This window comes from Cryptotermes secundus, unplaced genomic scaffold, assembly GCF_002891405.2.
Source record: "Cryptotermes secundus unplaced genomic scaffold, Csec_1.0 scaffold120, whole genome shotgun sequence".
NCBI classification, from domain to species: domain Eukaryota; kingdom Metazoa; phylum Arthropoda; class Insecta; order Blattodea; family Kalotermitidae; genus Cryptotermes; species Cryptotermes secundus.
Genome location: NW_019742442.1, coordinates 12,503 through 32,069, shown reverse-complemented (window position 1 = coordinate 32,069; position 19,567 = coordinate 12,503). Strand labels below are relative to the sequence as shown.

The 19,567-nt window shown below is 39.8% G+C and overlaps 1 protein-coding gene across 3 annotated transcripts in view; it reads right to left on the bottom strand.

The window, feature by feature from the left end:
- LOC111873065 overlaps positions 1-18,259 on the bottom strand; it is a 38,235-nt gene extending 19,976 nt beyond the window's left edge. For all 3 annotated transcript variants that reach the window (XM_023867448.2, XM_023867449.2, XM_033754948.1), the window contains exons 1-7: positions 18,158-18,259; positions 11,323-11,622; positions 9,648-9,818; positions 6,701-6,814; positions 3,175-3,438; positions 1,188-1,487; positions 55-396 (exon numbers count right to left, since the gene is read on the bottom strand). In XM_023867448.2, the coding sequence (XP_023723216.1) occupies positions 55-396; positions 1,188-1,487; positions 3,175-3,438; positions 6,701-6,814; positions 9,648-9,818; positions 11,323-11,622; positions 18,158-18,227 (1,561 nt within the window). In that variant the 5' untranslated portion in view covers positions 18,228-18,259. The remainder of the gene's footprint in view (positions 1-54; positions 397-1,187; positions 1,488-3,174; positions 3,439-6,700; positions 6,815-9,647; positions 9,819-11,322; positions 11,623-18,157) is intronic.
- Between the last annotated feature and the right edge of the window lie 1,308 nt (positions 18,260-19,567).

Below are 19,567 nucleotides of genomic sequence, written 5' to 3'. Positions count from 1 at the left end.
ATTTCATCGGGCCGGTTCTATATGAATCACCCTGTATTATAGTTGCATATTTACCTGACACTCGTACTGTGATCGGTACTGAGTGGTCTTCCTCAGGACTTCCTGGAACTCCTAGATGACATGTCCACTCTCCTGAGTCCACATTGACATCTGCATCACCCACTCTAATAGCACAGATTCCCAGATGCAGTGTGTCATCATACTTGTATGAACGGGGCTGGGTGTTCTCTTGCAGTCCAGAAAGAACAGTCTCTGTTGAGAACTTGAAGTGATAGCCACTGGGGTGTTGAAACCAGCAGTACTCCAGCGCATTGTGGGCGCTACATGATAAATACACATCTGATCCCTTCTGCAGAGTCACCAGGGCTTCATGGTTTCCTTCATCAGGATCTGAAACTGATAATAATATATCATAAATAATTTGCTTTCTCATTTGAAATGTAATATATACCGCCTCAGTGGTCCCGTGGTCAGCGTTCCTGCCACTGGAGAATGTGAAATGTTTTAAATATTTGGGTAGCTTGTTAACAGATGATGGAAGGTGTACTAGTGAAATTAAATCCAGGATTGCCATGGCAAAAGCTGCATTTAGCAAGAAGAAGAATCTTTTTACCAGCATATTGGACTTAAATTTGAGGAAGAAACTAGTGAAATGCTACATTTGGAGCATAGCTCTGTATGGGGCTGAAACATGGACACTTAGGGCAGTAGATCAGAAACATCTGGAAAGTTTTGAAATGTGGTGTTGGAAAAGGATGGAGAAGATCAGTTGGACCGATTATGTGAGAAATGAAGAAGTGTTAATTAGAGTCAGTGAGCAGAGGAATATCCTACACAAAATAAGAAAACGGAAGGCTAATTGGATTGGTCATGTTTTACACAGAAACTGCCTTCTAAAAGAAGTTATTGAAGGAAAGATAGAGGGGCAGATAGAAGTGACAAGAAGACGAGGAAGAAGACGTAAGAAGATGCTGGATGACCTTGGGGACAGAAGAGGATGCTGTCATTTGAAGGAGAAAGCTCTAGATCACATTAAGGGGAGGAATTGTTTTGGAAGAGACTGTGGACCTGTCGTTTGACAGAGTACTGATGATGATGATGATGATGATGATGATGATGATGATGTGTCACTAAATTACCTACAAAGAAATGACCCTAAGCAGTATTTGGAGTGCAGATGCACTTACCTTCAGTAGCTAAGACGTTAAGGAAACCAGATTTTGTTTTTGCCCCAGTTTTTACTAAGCAATTCCACCATCCTTTGTCTGCTTCTTTCAGCTGATGAATTGTCAGGCCACAGTCCCCATTACGGAAGCCATCACCGAAGTAGCTGTAGTCAGCGTTCCCCAGGCCTTCAGCCGAAAGAAACACTTTACCATCTGGTCGAGTAAAACGGCAGTCTGATATTTCTCCTGGGGACACACTACACAGCAGGTCCAATCCACCTGGGAACCTCTCTGACTCGGTAGCATTCACTTTGAAGAGCTCTGTGGCAAAGGTGATGTAACATGGATTAGAAATTGTGTTTGCTTCCTAGGTTCATTTTAAGAAACATACGTGTATACATAGAAGAAGAGATATTGGTTTTGCCATATTCGTCTGTTTATCTGTAAGAGAATCCAAAATATGAGACAAATTTTTATTATACTTGGTGTAATGTACCTACACTGAATTTTAAGCCACTTGGATTTTGATTTTGTCTGATTCATGATCTTAAATGTTTTCTTTTATGATTTTGACTGTAATTACATACTATATATATGACATTCCCTTTATATGAGTAACAGTTATGACTGTCCCAGAGAGGTGTGGCAGGTCTTCTATCTTGTTCCTATTCTACTATGAAAAATTGTAGAAGTGGAAAGAAACTTACAAAACAAATGTTTAGCGGTGTATAGTATAAGGTAACAGTAAAATTGTCTCAGCTAAGTGTTCTGTTCTATTCTATTCTATACTATGTACTATATTCTGTTATACAAATATTACTATGGGAAATTGGGTTAGTTTCGATTATTTATTTCAAGACTGGTTCACTGTTATCATCAAATCGTACATAAATTACAGCAATACACTTTTATAATGTCGTGGTCTAGAAATTAATAATATTGATATTGTGACATGATGGTTGAAATCCGGAATAGTAGAAGAAGAAAATGTGGCTGTTGCTAGGCAACTGCGTGGTAAACACGTTTGTGCAGCAACAAACAAACAAACACGAAACAACATGCGAACTGATGGAAGTGGCGTTTTCTATTTGATCCTTGCCAAGGCTATACAGCGAGGACCAGAATTAGCAATCCGGTAAGACATGGTTATGAGTCCCTTATGACTCGGAACAACGAATCATAGTGATGGCGAGGGACAGCAGCAATTTACCAGACAGACAGTCCACTCAGTTTTGAGTTCTGGTGTTAGCAGATGCTATCTAGCAACGGCAAGTGAACAAACAGAAGGTTTTACATATGTTTTATTTATTTGCAATGATCTGCAGTGTGTGTAAAATAAGGAGACTTATACTTGTGGTTACCAGTGTTCAAGAAATACAATTATCAACCCAAAGCCTGTGTGTAGTCACTAACACTTGACAATACATTTATCAGTCAGTTATCGTGTGGAAATTTACTAAAATATTTTTACAAATACACAATAGGCTGCAGAAACTGAAGAATATTATACATAGATATCCATAAGATGCAAGGTTTATGTCTCGTGCAGTGTTTACACGTAAGTCAACATTGTCAAGAAAATTAGAAGCACATGTAAGTGTCAGAAGTCTGGAAGCAGTCATTTCAGTGTTGTCATATGAACACATGTGCCTGCTCTATATTCTCTGTAAAGCCTGTCATTACACCTAATTTTTAAACGATCAGAAATTAATTTATTTCTTGTAACAGTGTGATAGGTCATTTTGATAGAATGACACGAGCCACAAGCATTAGAATATGTAATAAAGAGGAAAATATTCGGATATAAGAGAACTGAGTATGTTATAGTAGGAGGACACGCGATATTTTCCTTTCTATTTTTTTTCTTTCTTTCTTTCTTTCTTTCTTTCTTTTTAGCTTGCTTCCTGTTTTACTTTATTTGCTGGGACTCTGTAGCCTCATGTCGCACTGTTCTCTATTTACTACAGTTTACTTTCTGGACTCTCTAATAATAAATAATTTTCCTTACCTTTTATAACTTTGATTTCTTGTGTAAATGACTCCTCAGAGAACTTTCCATTCACTCCAAAAACGAAGGTCCAGTTGCCGTTATCAGCATCCGTAACAATAGATTGTACATAATTGCAACCAGACAGCGTGTGCTGGACCAACTCTTTCCTTGGATTCCAAAGTTCGCAGTATTTACTGTTTGCATGTGACATGGACACACTCCCTGGCCCGCCGAAAGGCCATTCTATCGGAGGTCTGGGTCTGGTGTTGATACTGCTCAGTGCTGAAATAGACACAGTGATGCTGTGTTAATTTATTGTTTTATGAAACGTGTAGTTTCATTTGAAGTCGCTGCTAAACTCTTACGGCCGAAGTTCACGTATCGGTACACTGGAAGGTATATGCATCGTGGCCAAAGTACACATATTAGTGCATTCGAACCTTTAAGTGAAAATTAAATTATAATCACTTCAAAGGGAACAGTTATAGAATGTATGAACTGGGTAATGCACTTATAAATAACAGTGAAGGCAAGTGAATGGACATGTACATGTGCATCGATGTACGAGTATATATGAATGCATGTACAAGTACACATCATGAATTTTTTTAACTATGGTAACGTTGAATTAGTCGTGTAATGCAAGAAAACTATGAACAAATTTAACAAAAGAGCGGCTAGTGCTCCCATGTTGGGTGGGTGCCCTGTCACCACGGCATGACGCGTCCTCAGATTGAGGATGGAGGAGATGGCCTCCAGATATGGAGTGTAGCTGCAAATATATGGAATAAGAAGTCGCGGACAACCAACGAGGAGTAGTTCTCGAGGTTGGGTGTTGGGCATGGGCAAAGATGCACAACCATATTGACCATATTTTTATAGATAGGAGACAGCATTCAAGTATACTTGATATCCGAGTGTTCAGGGCAGTAGATTGTGATGCTGACAACTAATTGGTGGTGGCATAAGTTAGGGAAAGACTGGCATTGAGTAAATAAAAAATGCACGGAGTTCATGTGGAGAGGTTCAACATCAAGAAATTAAATGAGGTAGAGGGTAATGAGTAGTATCTTATTAAAATCTCAAATATTAGTAGATTATCAGCTTTGGAAAACTTAGACACTGAAGTTGATATTAATAGAGCTTGGGAAACTATTAGAGAGAATATAAAAATTTTTGCCAAAGAGAGTCTAGATTATTGTGAACTGAAAGAGCATAAGCCATGGTTCTATTAAGGATGTTCAAAATTATTAGACCACCTATTTAATTACGAGGCATCCATGGTTTCTCATTTGATAGCATCCGCTATTTAACAGTGAGGAACATTTTGAAGTGACAGAGAACCCATGCTTTGCCAATATCTAACAAGATGCATTTCACTTTTCTGTCAGAATTCTGTTGATTTCGTTTTATCCTATAGCAAGGAAAAGAGAGAACATCCAAACATACTGTATTATGAAATTTGCTGTATACTATTTCAAGCATGTACGATATTTGAGCCTCCCAAAGAAAACTGGTTTATACTTGTAGATGTATGGATTCGGTTTGAGTCCTAGTTCTAATCTTTTAATTAAAGAATAAATATTAATTTTTGTTATATTTATGCTTAAATATTTTTATGAAAAACATTTAATTTTATTGCATTTGTACTTTAATTCCTTCTGATTTTTATGCTTAAATACTGTGACGCAAGCACTTCCTTTTCCGTCGCCACCATTCTTTTCCATGCAAGAAGCAGGTTGTAGACTCCATTTGCTTACATATTTTTATTATATAATGCAATTAAGAGGCGACTGAACTCAGGTAATGCTTGCTACCATTCAGTCCAGAACCTTTTGTCTTCTCGTCTGCTGTCCAAAAACATAAACATTAGAATATACAAAATTATAATTTTGCCTGTGGTTCTGTATGGGTGTCAAACTTGGTGTCTGACATTAAGGGAGGAACATAGACTGAGGGTGTTTGAGAACAGGGTGTTGAGGTGAATATTTGGACTAAAGAGAGATGAAGTACAGGAGGTTGGAGAAAACTGCGTAATGAGGAGCTTCATAACTTGTTTTCTTCTCCAAGTGTAATTAGAATGATCAAATCAAGGAGGGTGAGGTGGGCAGGGCATGTAGCACGAATGGGGGAGACAGGGAATGCATGTAGAATATTGGTGGAAAAGCCAGAAGGAAAAAGATCACTAGGAAGACCAAGGTGTAGGTGGGTGGACAATATTAAAATGGTTATTAGAGAGATAGGATGGGATGGTATGGATTGGATTGATCTGGATCAGAATAGGGACCAGTGGAGGGCTCTTGTTAACACAGTAATGAAACTTCGGGTTCCATAAAATGCTGGGAAATTCTTTGGTAGCTGCAGAATTGGCGGCTGCTCAAGAAGGGCTCAGCTCCATGAGTAAGTAAGTAAGTAAGTAAGTAATGCAAGCATTTCCCTTTGGATGAATTCTAAATGTATTCTTTGAAGTTCGACATTGTGTTGTATTTGTTTCTTCAGATGAAACAATTTTGCCATTTCCGTCATTATATGCATCTGTGGTCTAGTGGTCAGTTCCAGGCTACAGATTCAGAAGTCCCGGGTTCGATTTCCGGCGCTACCAGATTTTCTGAGAGGGTCTTAAACGGGGTCCATTCAGCCTTGTGAGAATAACTGAGGACGTACTTGAGTGGAAAAGTAGCGGCTTCGGTCTAGAAAACGGAGATTAACGGCCGTGGGGATTCGTTGCGACACCCTCTATCCGCTAAAGTTGGTACTAACTTCGCCGACAAGCGACGGTCGCTCGGTCTGTATAGTTCCCTTACGGGCTATAGCCACGGTTTATTCAGTTTATATATACAGTCTCTCTGTGCCCAGAACACGAGCGTATATGCCGTAATCATTGTGCCTTGTGTTACTGATTGAAGAGCCGCTTACTGAAGCTGATGACTGTAGTGTTTTTAAAAAATGTGTGATAACAGATAACTCGGTGTACTCCCAATATCAGAAACAAGAAATCGTTTTCTATTCTTATTAACTAACCAAATATTACTAATTAACAATGGATTCAGTATGTGAGTGCTATTAATTCTTTAAAGTTTGAAGCTACTATATATATTTTTATGCCGATAAGGAAAGCAACCATATCCCAGGCGAACGACGAATATTCCTCCTTCTGCTAGTATGAAATATGAAATACAGTAAAAATGTTACGAAATAACAAAATGGCAGAACAGTGGTAATTATTATCACGTCAGTAGTGAGGCGAAAGTAATTCGCAGTCTTGGGTTCCTAAATTATCTTAGGGTGCTAAAGGTCATGAGGTCTAGGGGGTAATCGCCTGCTTCCAGTCTGCATTCTTCAGCGGTAAGGTAAATTTAGTTACGGCTGCGCAGTACACTGCCGCCGTGTTTGTCGAATTTTTTTTTTTAGAACTTTCTGAATATCTCATTACTGAGGTCTTGTCACTTGAGTACTTTTTTAATGTTATATCAGTATTAATACTAACATATCAATCTGCGAAGTATATAACCCGTATATACACTTTACATATAAGGATACTTACGTGTGACATATACACTAAATTCGTCGTATATATATGCTTCATCGCTGGAGATTAAAAGTTTCCAAAGGCCACTATGTTGTTGGGACACACCATCAATTTTAACCCCACATTCATCTGGAAATAAAATTTGCATCAATCAACGAAATTAAAATATGCAGAACTACAAAATTTCCTCCTTCTGGGACACAGCTCTTCATAGGAACTGCCTGTACAGATATACAAATTCATTCAGCATTTCGAATGTATGTAAAAATTCGTCTCTCACCTGAGGGAGGAACACATGATATGGCTGTTTGAGAAGAAAGTACTGAGACGTACATTTAGACACAAGAAGGACAAAGTAAAAATAATTGCGCGGTCTAATGAAGAGCTTCAAAATCCATACGCCTTATTTAATACTATCAGGATGATAAAATCTTCATTTTGTGTTAATTTGTGAAATTGAAAATGCGTCATAAAATGAATTTATATATTCAATCAGTATAAAGTATTATAATTTATATTAACTAAGTGACTAACCAATTAACACATTAACTAATTAACTCCATTAACTGCCTGAGAAGCCAACAGTTACTCAGTCATCCAAGAAATTCACAGCATATTTTTAAGGATTCATTTTCCGATATATTATCCGGGTTAAAATAAGAGGTAAATTGCCATCTAAATACATGTAGTTCATTATATATGTTCATTACATGTTGCTAGAAACCCCGATATGCTTCCGTCTTGCCTGGCCATCTGCAGGGGACGTACGGTATTAAAGGAAACTTTACGGATAATACATATAGAAAAATAAAGGATTTAAACCATCTTAGTCAAACATTTCTTATAAGAAATTAAAACTAATATTATGTTAAAATTTACTGATATAGGTAGTAGTTAATGCAATCAACATAAGAATGTAGACAAGAAATTCTTACAATGTTACTTACAACTTATTTTAAAATTTCCAGCAATTTATGGAACGCGAATATTCACTGAAGTACAGAACTATAAGGTTTATTTTGGACTCTATCCATCGTCTGGTATATATAAGACAAAAAACCACAGTTTCGGAGAATGGATCTGCTCCATCCACCTGAGGATGGAGACAGATCCAGTCTCCGAAACGTTGTGGTTTTTTGTCTTATACATACCAGACGATGGATAGAGTCCAAAATAAGCTTAATAGTTCTGTACAGCATACACCATCGTCAGAATCCTTTCAAGTTTATTCATTGAAATGTTCACAAGAGCCCGACACTGGCCTCTCCGAGCAAAATAAATTCAGTCCACGCCTTCCATCCTGTTTCTCTAATATCCATTTTAAGATTATCCTCCCGTGCATGTCTAGGCCTTCCAAGTTGATTATTTTCTCCGTGTTTTCCTACAAGTAACCTGTATCCACTCCTCATCCTTGTCATACATGCTGCATTCCCTGCCAATCTCATCCTAATTTACTGGATAATTCTAATGATATTTGACGGGGAATACAAATTATTAAGCTCATTGTTATGTAAACTTTTCGAGCCTCCTATTACTTCATCATCCCTAGAATCAAACATTCTCCTTCGTAACCTACTCTCAAACACTCTCAGTCTCTCTTCTTTCCTTAATGTGACAGAACAAGTTTCACAGAAATACAAATTTAGAGGCACATCATAGCTCTGTATATTTTATTTTTACGTGTTTACACAGCAAGAGAGAAGACAACAGATTCTCATCTCAGTGGTAGCTAATATTAATAGGATTTCATTTGGTCTAATTTCCTCATTAATGGAATCTTGATTTGTTACTCTTATTCCCTTGTATTTAACATCGCTATAGTTTCAAAGAATCTATTATTTTAACGAAGTCCATACTGGTATACATTTGACTAACATGTTTCCTTTTGAAATGGTCTGAAAAAAGAAGCTGCTTTAATGTCATTGCTTTTAAACTTTGCTTTAGAATTCACCAGTAGGAAGGTCCAAAAAGATCAGGCAGGACTGAAATTGAATGGGACATAAGAATTTATTGTCTGTGCTGATGATATTAATTCATTGAGAGATAAAATAAATACCATAAAGAAAACATCAGAAGCTCTAGTTCCCTAAGAAGGTGGTTGCTCTAGAAAAAGACATAAAGAAGGCTAAGTGTATGCTAATATCTAGTCAACAGAATGCTCGACAAAATCGTAATATATTTATAAAAATAATATTGTGACGTGTTATTTTACGTCCATCACCGCGACAACCGCTACAATCGGACCGGACACTTCCGCGACAACAAATACGTGGAAACTGTGGAGTTCCCGCAGTGACAAAACGTAGCAATGAATTGTCGTTGAGTAACAAGGGATGAGACGAAACACGTTACCGGTGTATTCTATAAGAAGCGTTCCCGTAACAATGGACTGTCTGAACAGCGGTAACGGAACCGTGAGGAACGGTGTCCGGTATCCGGTCCGCATGACTCCTATATAAGCAGAGCTTACGACGAGAACGAGACAATCTTGGGATAGCCGCCGCCAGAGACAGTTGAGATCCAACCACGGACAATGATAGTTGAGACGTTGCATTAGAGTACTGGGCCAGAAGCCAAGTGATATTACAAGTGATAATAATTGTACGGTGTGTAAGAGTGAATGTTCAATAAAGATTCGCTAAATCCGAGACACACGTAAAGTTATTTGTCGTGTGACATACCCAACACGTGACAATATAATTGTTCTTCTAATCTCGGTAAGATTTATAAATTCCTTTTCCATAATGCAATACCTCAAGCCAATGCCGAGGTCAAGAAAACGTGGATCTATACATCCACTCACACATACGCCTTCATGGCATAGTGCTTAATTAGTTAAGCATAGTGCGATAATCTTGAAATAAAAATTGTATTTGGATTAACTTTTCACTCAGAAATTCACTAATACTAGGCTTTACTTTTACTTAAATGTCAGTTAAGTAGAGAACTTACGAAAATTTACCTTTTCTCCCCCAGTGATTTGGTGAGGACTGCGAGGAACTGGAAATGAGTTCCTCTGTCGTGCCATTCGGATAAATTACGTCACAGTTCATAGTACCCGGAACAGAATATTCAATTCGTAGATAAATATTTTCATTTTCTATGACCCTTAATGCAGAAATAGGAACGCCACCTGTAGGATAAGAATGTTTCCGTCATAAAAATAACTCGCATAATCATACATTTCAAAGTAATAATAGCAATCGATTTCTCACATAGTATTTTGTCTACTTTAACACATGGAACATGGAGACAAGCAAGTAGTTTATAATTAGCAGTTCTACGGAATTAAAAATGGTTCAGGATAATTAAAACCTGAACTAATGATGTTAGGCAAGATCTGATATTATTACTTACTAACTTACTTATGAAGCTAGCGGCCTCCGTAGTCTAGAGGCAACGCTCCCACCTCATGACTCGTAGTACGCGGGTTCAAATACCCGGCGGAGGTCGTCGAATTTTTAAGGGCGGAAAAATTTAGGGAACAAGTCCTCCGGGAGGGACTTTAAGCCGTGGGTCCCGTGTCGTAGCTCTACGGCACGTAAAAGAACCTCATATCTCCAAATGAGGTCACTGAGCCAAATTAACGGCCGTTTCCCGCCCAACAGCAGTCTCTAATACCTCTGGTAAATGGGGGAAGCATTATAGATACCTCTCAGCTAGTAGAGCCGGTCTCGCTGGCTGGGCGGGACTAATGGTAAGCACCAGTACCCGTAGGATATAGAGACTGGTAGAAATCAGAGGGAAGCACAATGGACCAATACAGGTCTCAGTGCATGGGGAAACCCACCCTCTCCAATAACTAACTAACTAACTAACTAACTACTTAGGAGCTGAGCCCTTCTTGGGGAGCCGCCAATTCTGCAGCTACTCAAGAATTTCCCAGCAATTTATGGAGCCCGAAAATTCAGTACCATGTTCACAAGAGCCTTCCACTGGTCCCTATCCTGAGCTAGATCAATCAAATCCATACCATCCCATCCTATCCCTCTAATGTCCACTTTAATATTGTCCACCCACCTATGCCTTGGTCTTCCCATTGGTCTCTTTCCTTCTGGACGATCTGATATTATACATGCTTTAAATAAAGTTGATGAAATTTATGACTTTAACCAGAGCGTCTGGTTTAAATGGGAATAGGGCGCTCTCAGGCTGTGGTGCAGTCAGGGAAATAAGACACTATATTTTCTGGGTAAGATGTGTTTCTACGGATGATAAGCAGAAGATCGGCGCTATGATTTGGAAGCGGGGGAAGAGGGTGAGATTTCAAGTAGTGCCATTGATGAAATCGTTGGTTCTGAACCAGTGACTGTGACACGTTTCGACGTATTCCAGAGTTCGTATGACACAAAAGATACTTATATAAAATATGTTACAAGATAAATATTTCCTTAAAAATTACCTTTGTTCACGACAAATTTTTGCAATTGAACTTCAGTTAATATATCAATTCTTTCCAGAAAAAAATTGTCACAACACATAACTTTCAATCTGACACCTTATCAAACACACACTGGAAGTAACACAGTTATTTAGTGACAATTTTCCCCCCAAAATTTTCATTGATAATCAAGACTCTTATTTCATAACCTGATCTGAAAAAAATATATAACTATGTTGAAATAATCCTTTCTTACCTCCAAGGAGATAAAGATTATATATATCTTCTTGGAAGTCTCCAGAGCTGTTCGTATAAGATAAACTGTAAATACCACTCAAGTGTTTACTTGTGACAGACACTTGAAAAAGGCAGTAATTACGCATGCCCATATCGTTTGGAAAACTGCATTCCTTGTGGGGGGGCGCAGGTGTTGTGCCAGGTTGATACGTGCAGTTCGTCCCGTCTGGTAGAATCAGTTGACAGTCTGTTGCTCGTGTTCGGCTTTGGAAAAGTTGCAATCCACCCCTCGTGAAAATGGGAGTCGCCGCTCCTTGAACTGTAACAAGATCACGTTTTTCTTTAGTTAGTAGTGAAGACGCTATAGTTCGTTATTCGCATTGTTATAAAACAAAGCGCACTGAAATCTGTTTAATTCTCTGCATCAGCGAGTTTAAACCGGAGGTACCTGTAGCTTCATCCTGGTGTACGCGAGAGATACAGTAAGGCATTCATTCCATACACACACTGAAAGGATCTACAGAAAAAGTATGGGTTATTTTATTTTGTACCTCTGTATCTGTCCATGGAATAAATAAATTAGCCACGTGTTCGGAGACTGGGGCATGCGGTAGCGTAGTTGGTTGAGGCAATATGCTGCAAACTGGAATGTCGCGGATTCGATTCCTGATGAGGTCACTGAATTTTTCAATTGACCGTATTCTTCCAGCCGCACTATGGCCCTGGGGTTGACTCAGCTTCTAGCAGTAATGAGTATCAGAAATCTTCCTGGGGGGTAAACGCGGCCGGCGCGTAAAGCTGACAACTTCACCGCCATCTGTGAGCCGATTGTCTAGAAAATATATGAGAGCCTCGATGTCTCACAACCTTATGAGCCCCCACTGCCTCTTACAGGGATAGCTTTGCCTTTTTCTTATGTGTTCGTAAGTAGACACGGCGTTTGATTTGAGAACTGGATTTACTGAGCACTCATAACCAGCAACTGCAAATGGTTATAACAATCTTGCTGATTTACACATTCCATAAATCACTATAACTACAGCACACATAATGTATTCTATTTGTTCTATAGATGTTGCTAGGTAGCGATTATTAACAAAAAACTCAAGTTTGAATGCTAACCGCTAACTCCGATCTCGGGCTGACTAATGCCTTGGCTTTGACCACATAGGAAGCACTGCTTCCAACACTATCTCTCTTGTTTGCGTATATATTATTTGCCGTGCAAATATTTTTACGGTGCCGTTGTCTAGCAATGGCCATATATATAAGTTCCCCTATTCCGGCTTTCAACCGTCATGTCACAACATGTTTAAAATGAATATGTCCCCGGATCTTTTCATACTTAAAATACGATATTATATTTATACGATATTATGACACGTAGTAAACACAAGCAGCGGCACCCACACAGGAAGACTACATAGAATAACACCTGTACAGTGTGGAAACAAGAACTAGCCGCTCCAGCACTTTAGACATAGGGCGAGTAACCCTAACAATTTTAAATTTTAAATTTAAAATTCAGAGAAAATTTTAAAGGATCTTAAAAACATCATAACTAAAGATTTTATAGTGCTACTATAGGAATATCAAATTTGACGTGTGCAATATAATCTACATACCAGACACATATCAACGAGGTAGATGTTGATAATACGAAGAAAGTGACATTGTGTTTTTAAATGTTAAATTTTAGACTGGGTTCAGTGTGGCAGCAACGTTAAGAGTATACACCTGATGATGACCGATAGAGGCCGAAACATGTAGTGTAGAAAGAACAAGATCAAAGACATATAATATATATTGTTTGCACTTGGGACGGAGCTTGTATCATTTATCATTAAAATACGATTTAACATTTTGTTTGGAGTAAGAGTTAACCAGACACTGAAAATGGGTATGTGAAATTTTATTCTGAGACCAAGGTGTACTTCCGCTAGAAATGGCCCAGAAACACTGCTGTACAGAATAATGCAGACACATGTTCAGTAACTTAACATCACTCTACTGCAGTATACTGAAGTCTTGTTCTTTTTCTTCCGGTTCAGTAATATTTCATTTTTTCTATAACGAATGCTGAAAAATGGTAAATTATGAGTGCAAGTCCAGTAAATTATCACTGTTTTATAGAAAGTATGCTGAAAGCTAATTATCCTTTTCCCGTACGGCCTGACTGCGAAGGGATGTAGGTGGATCACATGCCAGTATGCCCAAGCCTTTCGTTCATCGAATGTTCGAGAACGCCGTCTCTTCATCGCTTCAAGAAACATCGGAACTCCGGCCCCCTCGCGTGAGCACCGAACCTTTCTAGAAATACAATTTACGTGATGTCCTGGTCGCAAGGCAAAGAAAAGTTAGTCGACTTGAGTCTGATTGTGAGGCAGAACCGGGCCAAGTGCGAACGTATGTACATTCGTAAAACAGCGCGTACTGTGACTCAAGAAGTTAGTTCTGAGCTGTCAGTGACAAGTTGCTGGACGGGAATAGTGATGTCGCGTACGGTGAAATAGTGAACAATAACACATTCACGTCAAGATCGTAAATGGCTGCTAAAAATATCTGCCCAAAACATGGTAAATTTTAATTTTTATAGAGTAGTATATTATAGGTGCCAGTTCAGTAAATTTTCATGATCGTTTCGAGTCTGCTGAAAACTGGTTAATTCTTCATCAGAGAGTAACGCGTGTGCCAGTGTGGTGTGTTATCAGTGCTGCCAGGGAGTGTGTTTGAGAACTGATATTTGGCGGATTTGCTCAAAGCACTAAGCTATGGAACCAGGCCGCGTCATAGCTCAAGCGGTTAGTCGCTGGCTTCCCACTGCGGCGGCCTGGGTTCGATTCCGGGTCTGGTCAAATGGGATTTGTGGTGGACAAAGTGGCGCTGGGCAGGTTTTCTCCGAGTACTTCGGTTTACCCTGCCAATCTTCATTCCACCAATTGCTCCACAATCACCTTCGCCTATCATCTGGGGCTGGTACAATAGGCCAGAAGTGGCCGCAGTACGAGGGACTTGGTCCCATCCCGCTAGCAATAAAAGAAATAAAGCTATGGAACCAGAAACCCCCGTTGCTAGGCAACGACTGAGTAAACACCTTCAGACGAACACAACAATCCTGTGTTCACTAATTCAGTAACTTCGTGTTGCTCTTACTTCTCGTAACCTGCTTAATATTTTAACTCTCTAAAGGTGCGGCCACACAGAGCGCTACGTACGCTATGTTCGCTATACGAACAGAAAACTATCTTCCTTTATTGCCAATGTGACTGGCCACACAGACTTCCGTACGCCACGTACGCTATGTTCGCTATGCTAGCTGCGTCGCAGAGTGTTTGATTCTCGACTATATTTTTAAAACGTCGCGCTGGACGGGTACGCGCACTGGGCCCGCTTCCAGGTGTCAGCTGCACGCCTCAGTAATTTCCCACTCTGATTACAACACGTGTTACGTATCATTCAGCGCAGTATTCGCTTAGATGAAAATGACACTGGAGGAATTAATTGAAGGAGTAAGGAAGTATCCATGATTGTGGAACAAAGGGTTAGAAGAATATCGGAACCAGAACATGCGGGATAATGCCTGGGACATGATTTCTGGAGAACTGAATACACCAGGTAATGTACAAATATTGTTCTTTTATCTATAAGAACTTAAAATATTTTCATCAACCCCATTCATTCGGAAATATTCTTTAAATTTAACTTCATCTTCACGTAACTGCTTTATCAGATCATGAAATTCACCAAACTTTGTTCTTCTTAAGTTCACGCCATGCACCAACTTTCTTTTGCGTTTACACAAGGAAAGTAACAGCAAATCTCATCGTCGGAATCATCGTTGCCCCCCCCCCCGGGGCACACTATCGGCCAACATCTCATTCAAAACTGAGCAGTTTCGTACCAAACATAGCTTTCTGTATGGCCGCGCGGTGTAGTGAACATAGCGTACACAGAGAACGTAGCGTAGGTAGCGAACATAGTGTAACGCTCTGTGTGGCCGCACCTTAAGGGGCTTTTATACAATGTTCAGAGCGGAGATAGCAACGGTCTACGGGCTGGACGCCCGGTGTTTGAGTACCGGTGGGGTTTAGAATTTTCTCTTCTCCATAGCGTCGAAATCGGTTCTGGGGCCCACCCACCCTCCTACTCATTGGCTATAGGGGAACAAATTTCCCGGGAGTTAAGCGGCCGGGGCGTGAAGCTACCCACTAGCCTAGTAGCTGGATCAAGAATGACGGGGCTATAATTCCACTCCTCCATATCCATGGCATATTGTTTAAGTAACTGAGTATAAGATAACCTTACCTTGCCTTTTACCTATTTTACAGAATGTGCTGAAAATTTATTACTCATTACACGGCCGTAGTTACTGTCTATACATTTCTAATATCCTCTTATTCTTTTAAAGAACCGAGTAGAAATTTAGTATTCTTTATAAGATAGTTCTTATAGCTCCTAAAGAGTGACGGGTATACATAAGCTATACATTCCCGTTCCTTCATTTCTCATGCTCTTACAGGAGGTACTGAGAATTGTTTAATCCCACACAGTAATTATGTAAAGGCAACGGTAAGCTAAATTTGTCCCGTGCTTAACTAATTAAGCACTATGCCATGAAGACTTATGTGCACTAGCTGGAGGTGAGCGGTGAGCTTCACGCTCCGACCGCTTTACTCTCGGGAAAGAGCTCACAGTACCTAATGTATAGGAGGTGGGGGGACCGCAGAGCCCGTCTGAACGACATTGAGAAGCGAAAATTCCTGACCCTACCAGGACCTCTCAGACGTTTAGCCCGTAGCCAGTCGCTGTACCAACTGCTCTATCCAAGCTTCTGTAGTAATTATATGCATTCCTTAATTTAGTGTTTGACAATTTAGCATTTCATCTATGTAGTTATGGAAACAACTAGGAATTACTCTCACAAAAATGCACTGGTTACTCGGACGTAAATCAAAACTCTCTACAAGCAACAAACTCCTTATATACAAAACAATCCTCAAACCAATCTGGACCTATGGAATACAACTTTGGGGTACAGCTTCCAACTCAAACATAGAAATTCTAGAACGATTTCAAGCTAAAGCCTTGCGCATGATAGTGGTCGCACCTTGGTACGTATTGAACATAGTCATCCGAAGAGATCTCCAAATACCAACAGTTAGAGAACAAATTCACGGATACAGCTCCCTCAAAACACACCCAAACAACCTAGCCGCCTGCCTTACGGAGCCACCGGACTTCAGGCGACTGCGAAGACATCTGCCAAAAGATCTCCCCACCAGATTTCTATTGTAATAGAATCATAGTAATTACAGTTTAAAGATCTAGATAGAAAGCACTTCCCCAAGAACCATACGAGGCTTCAAGTCAAAGTACACCATAACAATTTTCTGAATGTACTAGTAGAGATTGCAAATAAAATGGGACTATAAAAAAATCTATGCAGGTTACTTGTGTCAAGTTAAATTTTTATATGACAAAAGTAACCATGTAGGTCATGTACTTACTTACTTTCTCATGGAGCTGAGTACTTCTTGAGGAGCCGCCAATTCAGCAGCTACTCAAGCATTTTATGGAACCTGAAGGTTCATTACCGTGTTCACATGAACCCTCCACTGACCCCTATCATAAGCCAGATCATTCTAATCCACACCATCCCATCCTATCAGTCTAAGATCCATTTTAATATTGTCCACCCACCTACATCTTGGTCTTCCCAGTGGTCTTTTTCCTTCTGGCTTTCCCGCCAATATTCTATATGCATTCCTCTTCTCTGCGATTCGTGCTATATGCCCTGCCAACCTCATCCTCCTTGGCTTGATCATTCTAATTATACTTAGAGAACAGTACAAGTTATGAAGCTCCTCATGATCTATCATGTACACCAAAATCCCTTAATTATTGTGACATCTGTACGCGATCTAAACATTAGAACTCTTCAGAGCTGATCAGAGATTTAGCTCATAGAAAGAAATTTACTGCCTTCTTCGTGATCATCATCGAACAATTAAGATACACGTATATTTATAGATTCTTAAAATCTTTCTGGAAGGTTCTGGAAGGAAACTTTTCTGAGCCAGCAGGGTGCAAGGGAACATACACTTGGTGATCCTTGGATTATGCAGTTGATTAAGTTCTATTAAATAGTCTGCACGTAAATTATTTTCGGTTTATTTAACGATTGTGTCAGTAACTCATAGCCTGTGGCGTTAAATTCTTCGATGATCATGAATAATTAACTAGAAATAAAGTAGAAATAATCATGGTTCTCTCGCGTCACTTCTCTGGAGGGACAGAGGATAACAACAGGCCTTAGTAGGAGAGCAGGTGTTCCGATCGAGATTCGAAACAGGCACCTTCCGAACATAAAACTGGAGACTTGTTTCCTGAGACAACTTTCTAAATTTCATTACGAAAGTCAAGAAACAAATTATACGTATACAACTAATTTTTTTTAATTCGCTTAGTGGGGGTTGCAGTTCAGCTGCGTCCACTCGGCACGGCGGCCACTGATTGGCCTATTGTACCCACCCCGGGTGATTATGTTGATGGAGAATTTGGTGCAATGAATAGTGGCAGGGGACACCTAAGTACTCGGAGAAAACTCGCCCCAGCGCCACTTTGTCCACCATAAATCGCACTTGACCAGACCCGGGATCGAACCCGGGCCGCCGCGGTGGGAAGTCAGCGACTAACCGCTTGAGCTATGGCGCGGCTTACGTATACAACTAACTTAGCAATATGAAGTTTATAATTAAAGACTACAGTCTAACGTTAGATGTGATTAATTGAATAAAAATAATAACCGATTAAGAAGCAATCGATTAGTCGTTACGACCCTAATGAAAGCTTACCGTGTGCCAGGGAAGTAGCCAACAGAAGCAATCCGAGGATCAAGTGACTGAGGTGCGCATAGCGCAACATATTGTTATGAATCTGTGTGCTGCGAACTCGTTCCGAAGCCAAACCGAAACTAGAGATTTCCTCTTTCCTACCCAATCTTAAATTAAATTCAAACAAATGATATCATTGGTCCTTGTCTGATACCGTATAATTCCTTCGATTATTGATTAGTGTTATCTCATCAAGTTGAGTGCTTATTCTCTTTCTGCGGTACGATTATGAACGCTTGTTAAAGAAGTTAACGAAAATGAAAACCATCAAAGTATTTTGTGAAAGTAATTTCAAATTAACATTTCTATTAGCCAGATTTGGTAGCGTAGTTGATTGAGGCACTATGTTACAAGCCGGAAGGTCGCGGGTTCAAATCCTGATAAGGTCATTGGATTTTTTTCAATTGACCTAATCCTTCCAGTCGCACTATGGTCCTGGGGTCGACTCAGTCTCTAACAGAAACGCGTACCAGGAATATTCTTGGACGTTCTTGCGAACGGCGCGTAAGGCTGACAACCTTGCCGCCATCTATGGGCTGTCTAGAAAATGTGGGAACCTCAACATCTCACAACCCTACGGGGCCTTCACGACCTGTTACAGGGATAGCTTTACTTTACTTACTTTACTATTAGCCAGATTTAGAGACGATTATCTGAATTAAATACTCCTATGTTACTCGTATGCCGGTCACGGTAGCCGAGCGGTCTAAGGTGTGTACTGTCTTCGCTCGCTCCGAAGCCGGGATCGTGGGTTCGAAGTCCACTCAGGGCATGGATGTTTAGTTTGTGTGTGCGCGTTTTTCTGTGATTGTGTATAGGTAGAGGCCTTGCGACGAGCTGATCACCCGCCCAAGGATCCCTACCGAATGTTTAAGATCTAGTAAACCAAAGTGAAACGGAAAGTTTCATGGAGGTAAGCCTAGGCCCACTGGGGCTGGAGTGCCAAGGGGAAAAAAATGTTACTCGTATACATTCAGCAATGAAAATACGAGTATCAGGCCTAATTTTGTCAGGTTGATTCATTATCAGAGTTAGTTTAAAATGTGAATTATCTCTGTTGACATAATTTTGTTAATGCTGATATGAAACTGAACTTTCGGCACAAAAGATTTGTAGACAAGTCTCAATTAACCAATCTCACATAAACTATCCGTCAATAGAATTCGAAGTGCCGAATTTAAAGCTGTTAGAGCTATTCCTCCACTACGTCATATATCTTCACTGGGTCATGATTAATAAACTAAACACAGGGAGAACTGCGCTCATACCTTAACCACATTTCAGAGCTCTAAAAGCAACTGAATATCTTATTTTATATTGGCCTTTATCTTGATCATAATGCTTTAGATGGTAAACGTGATCAATTTTTTT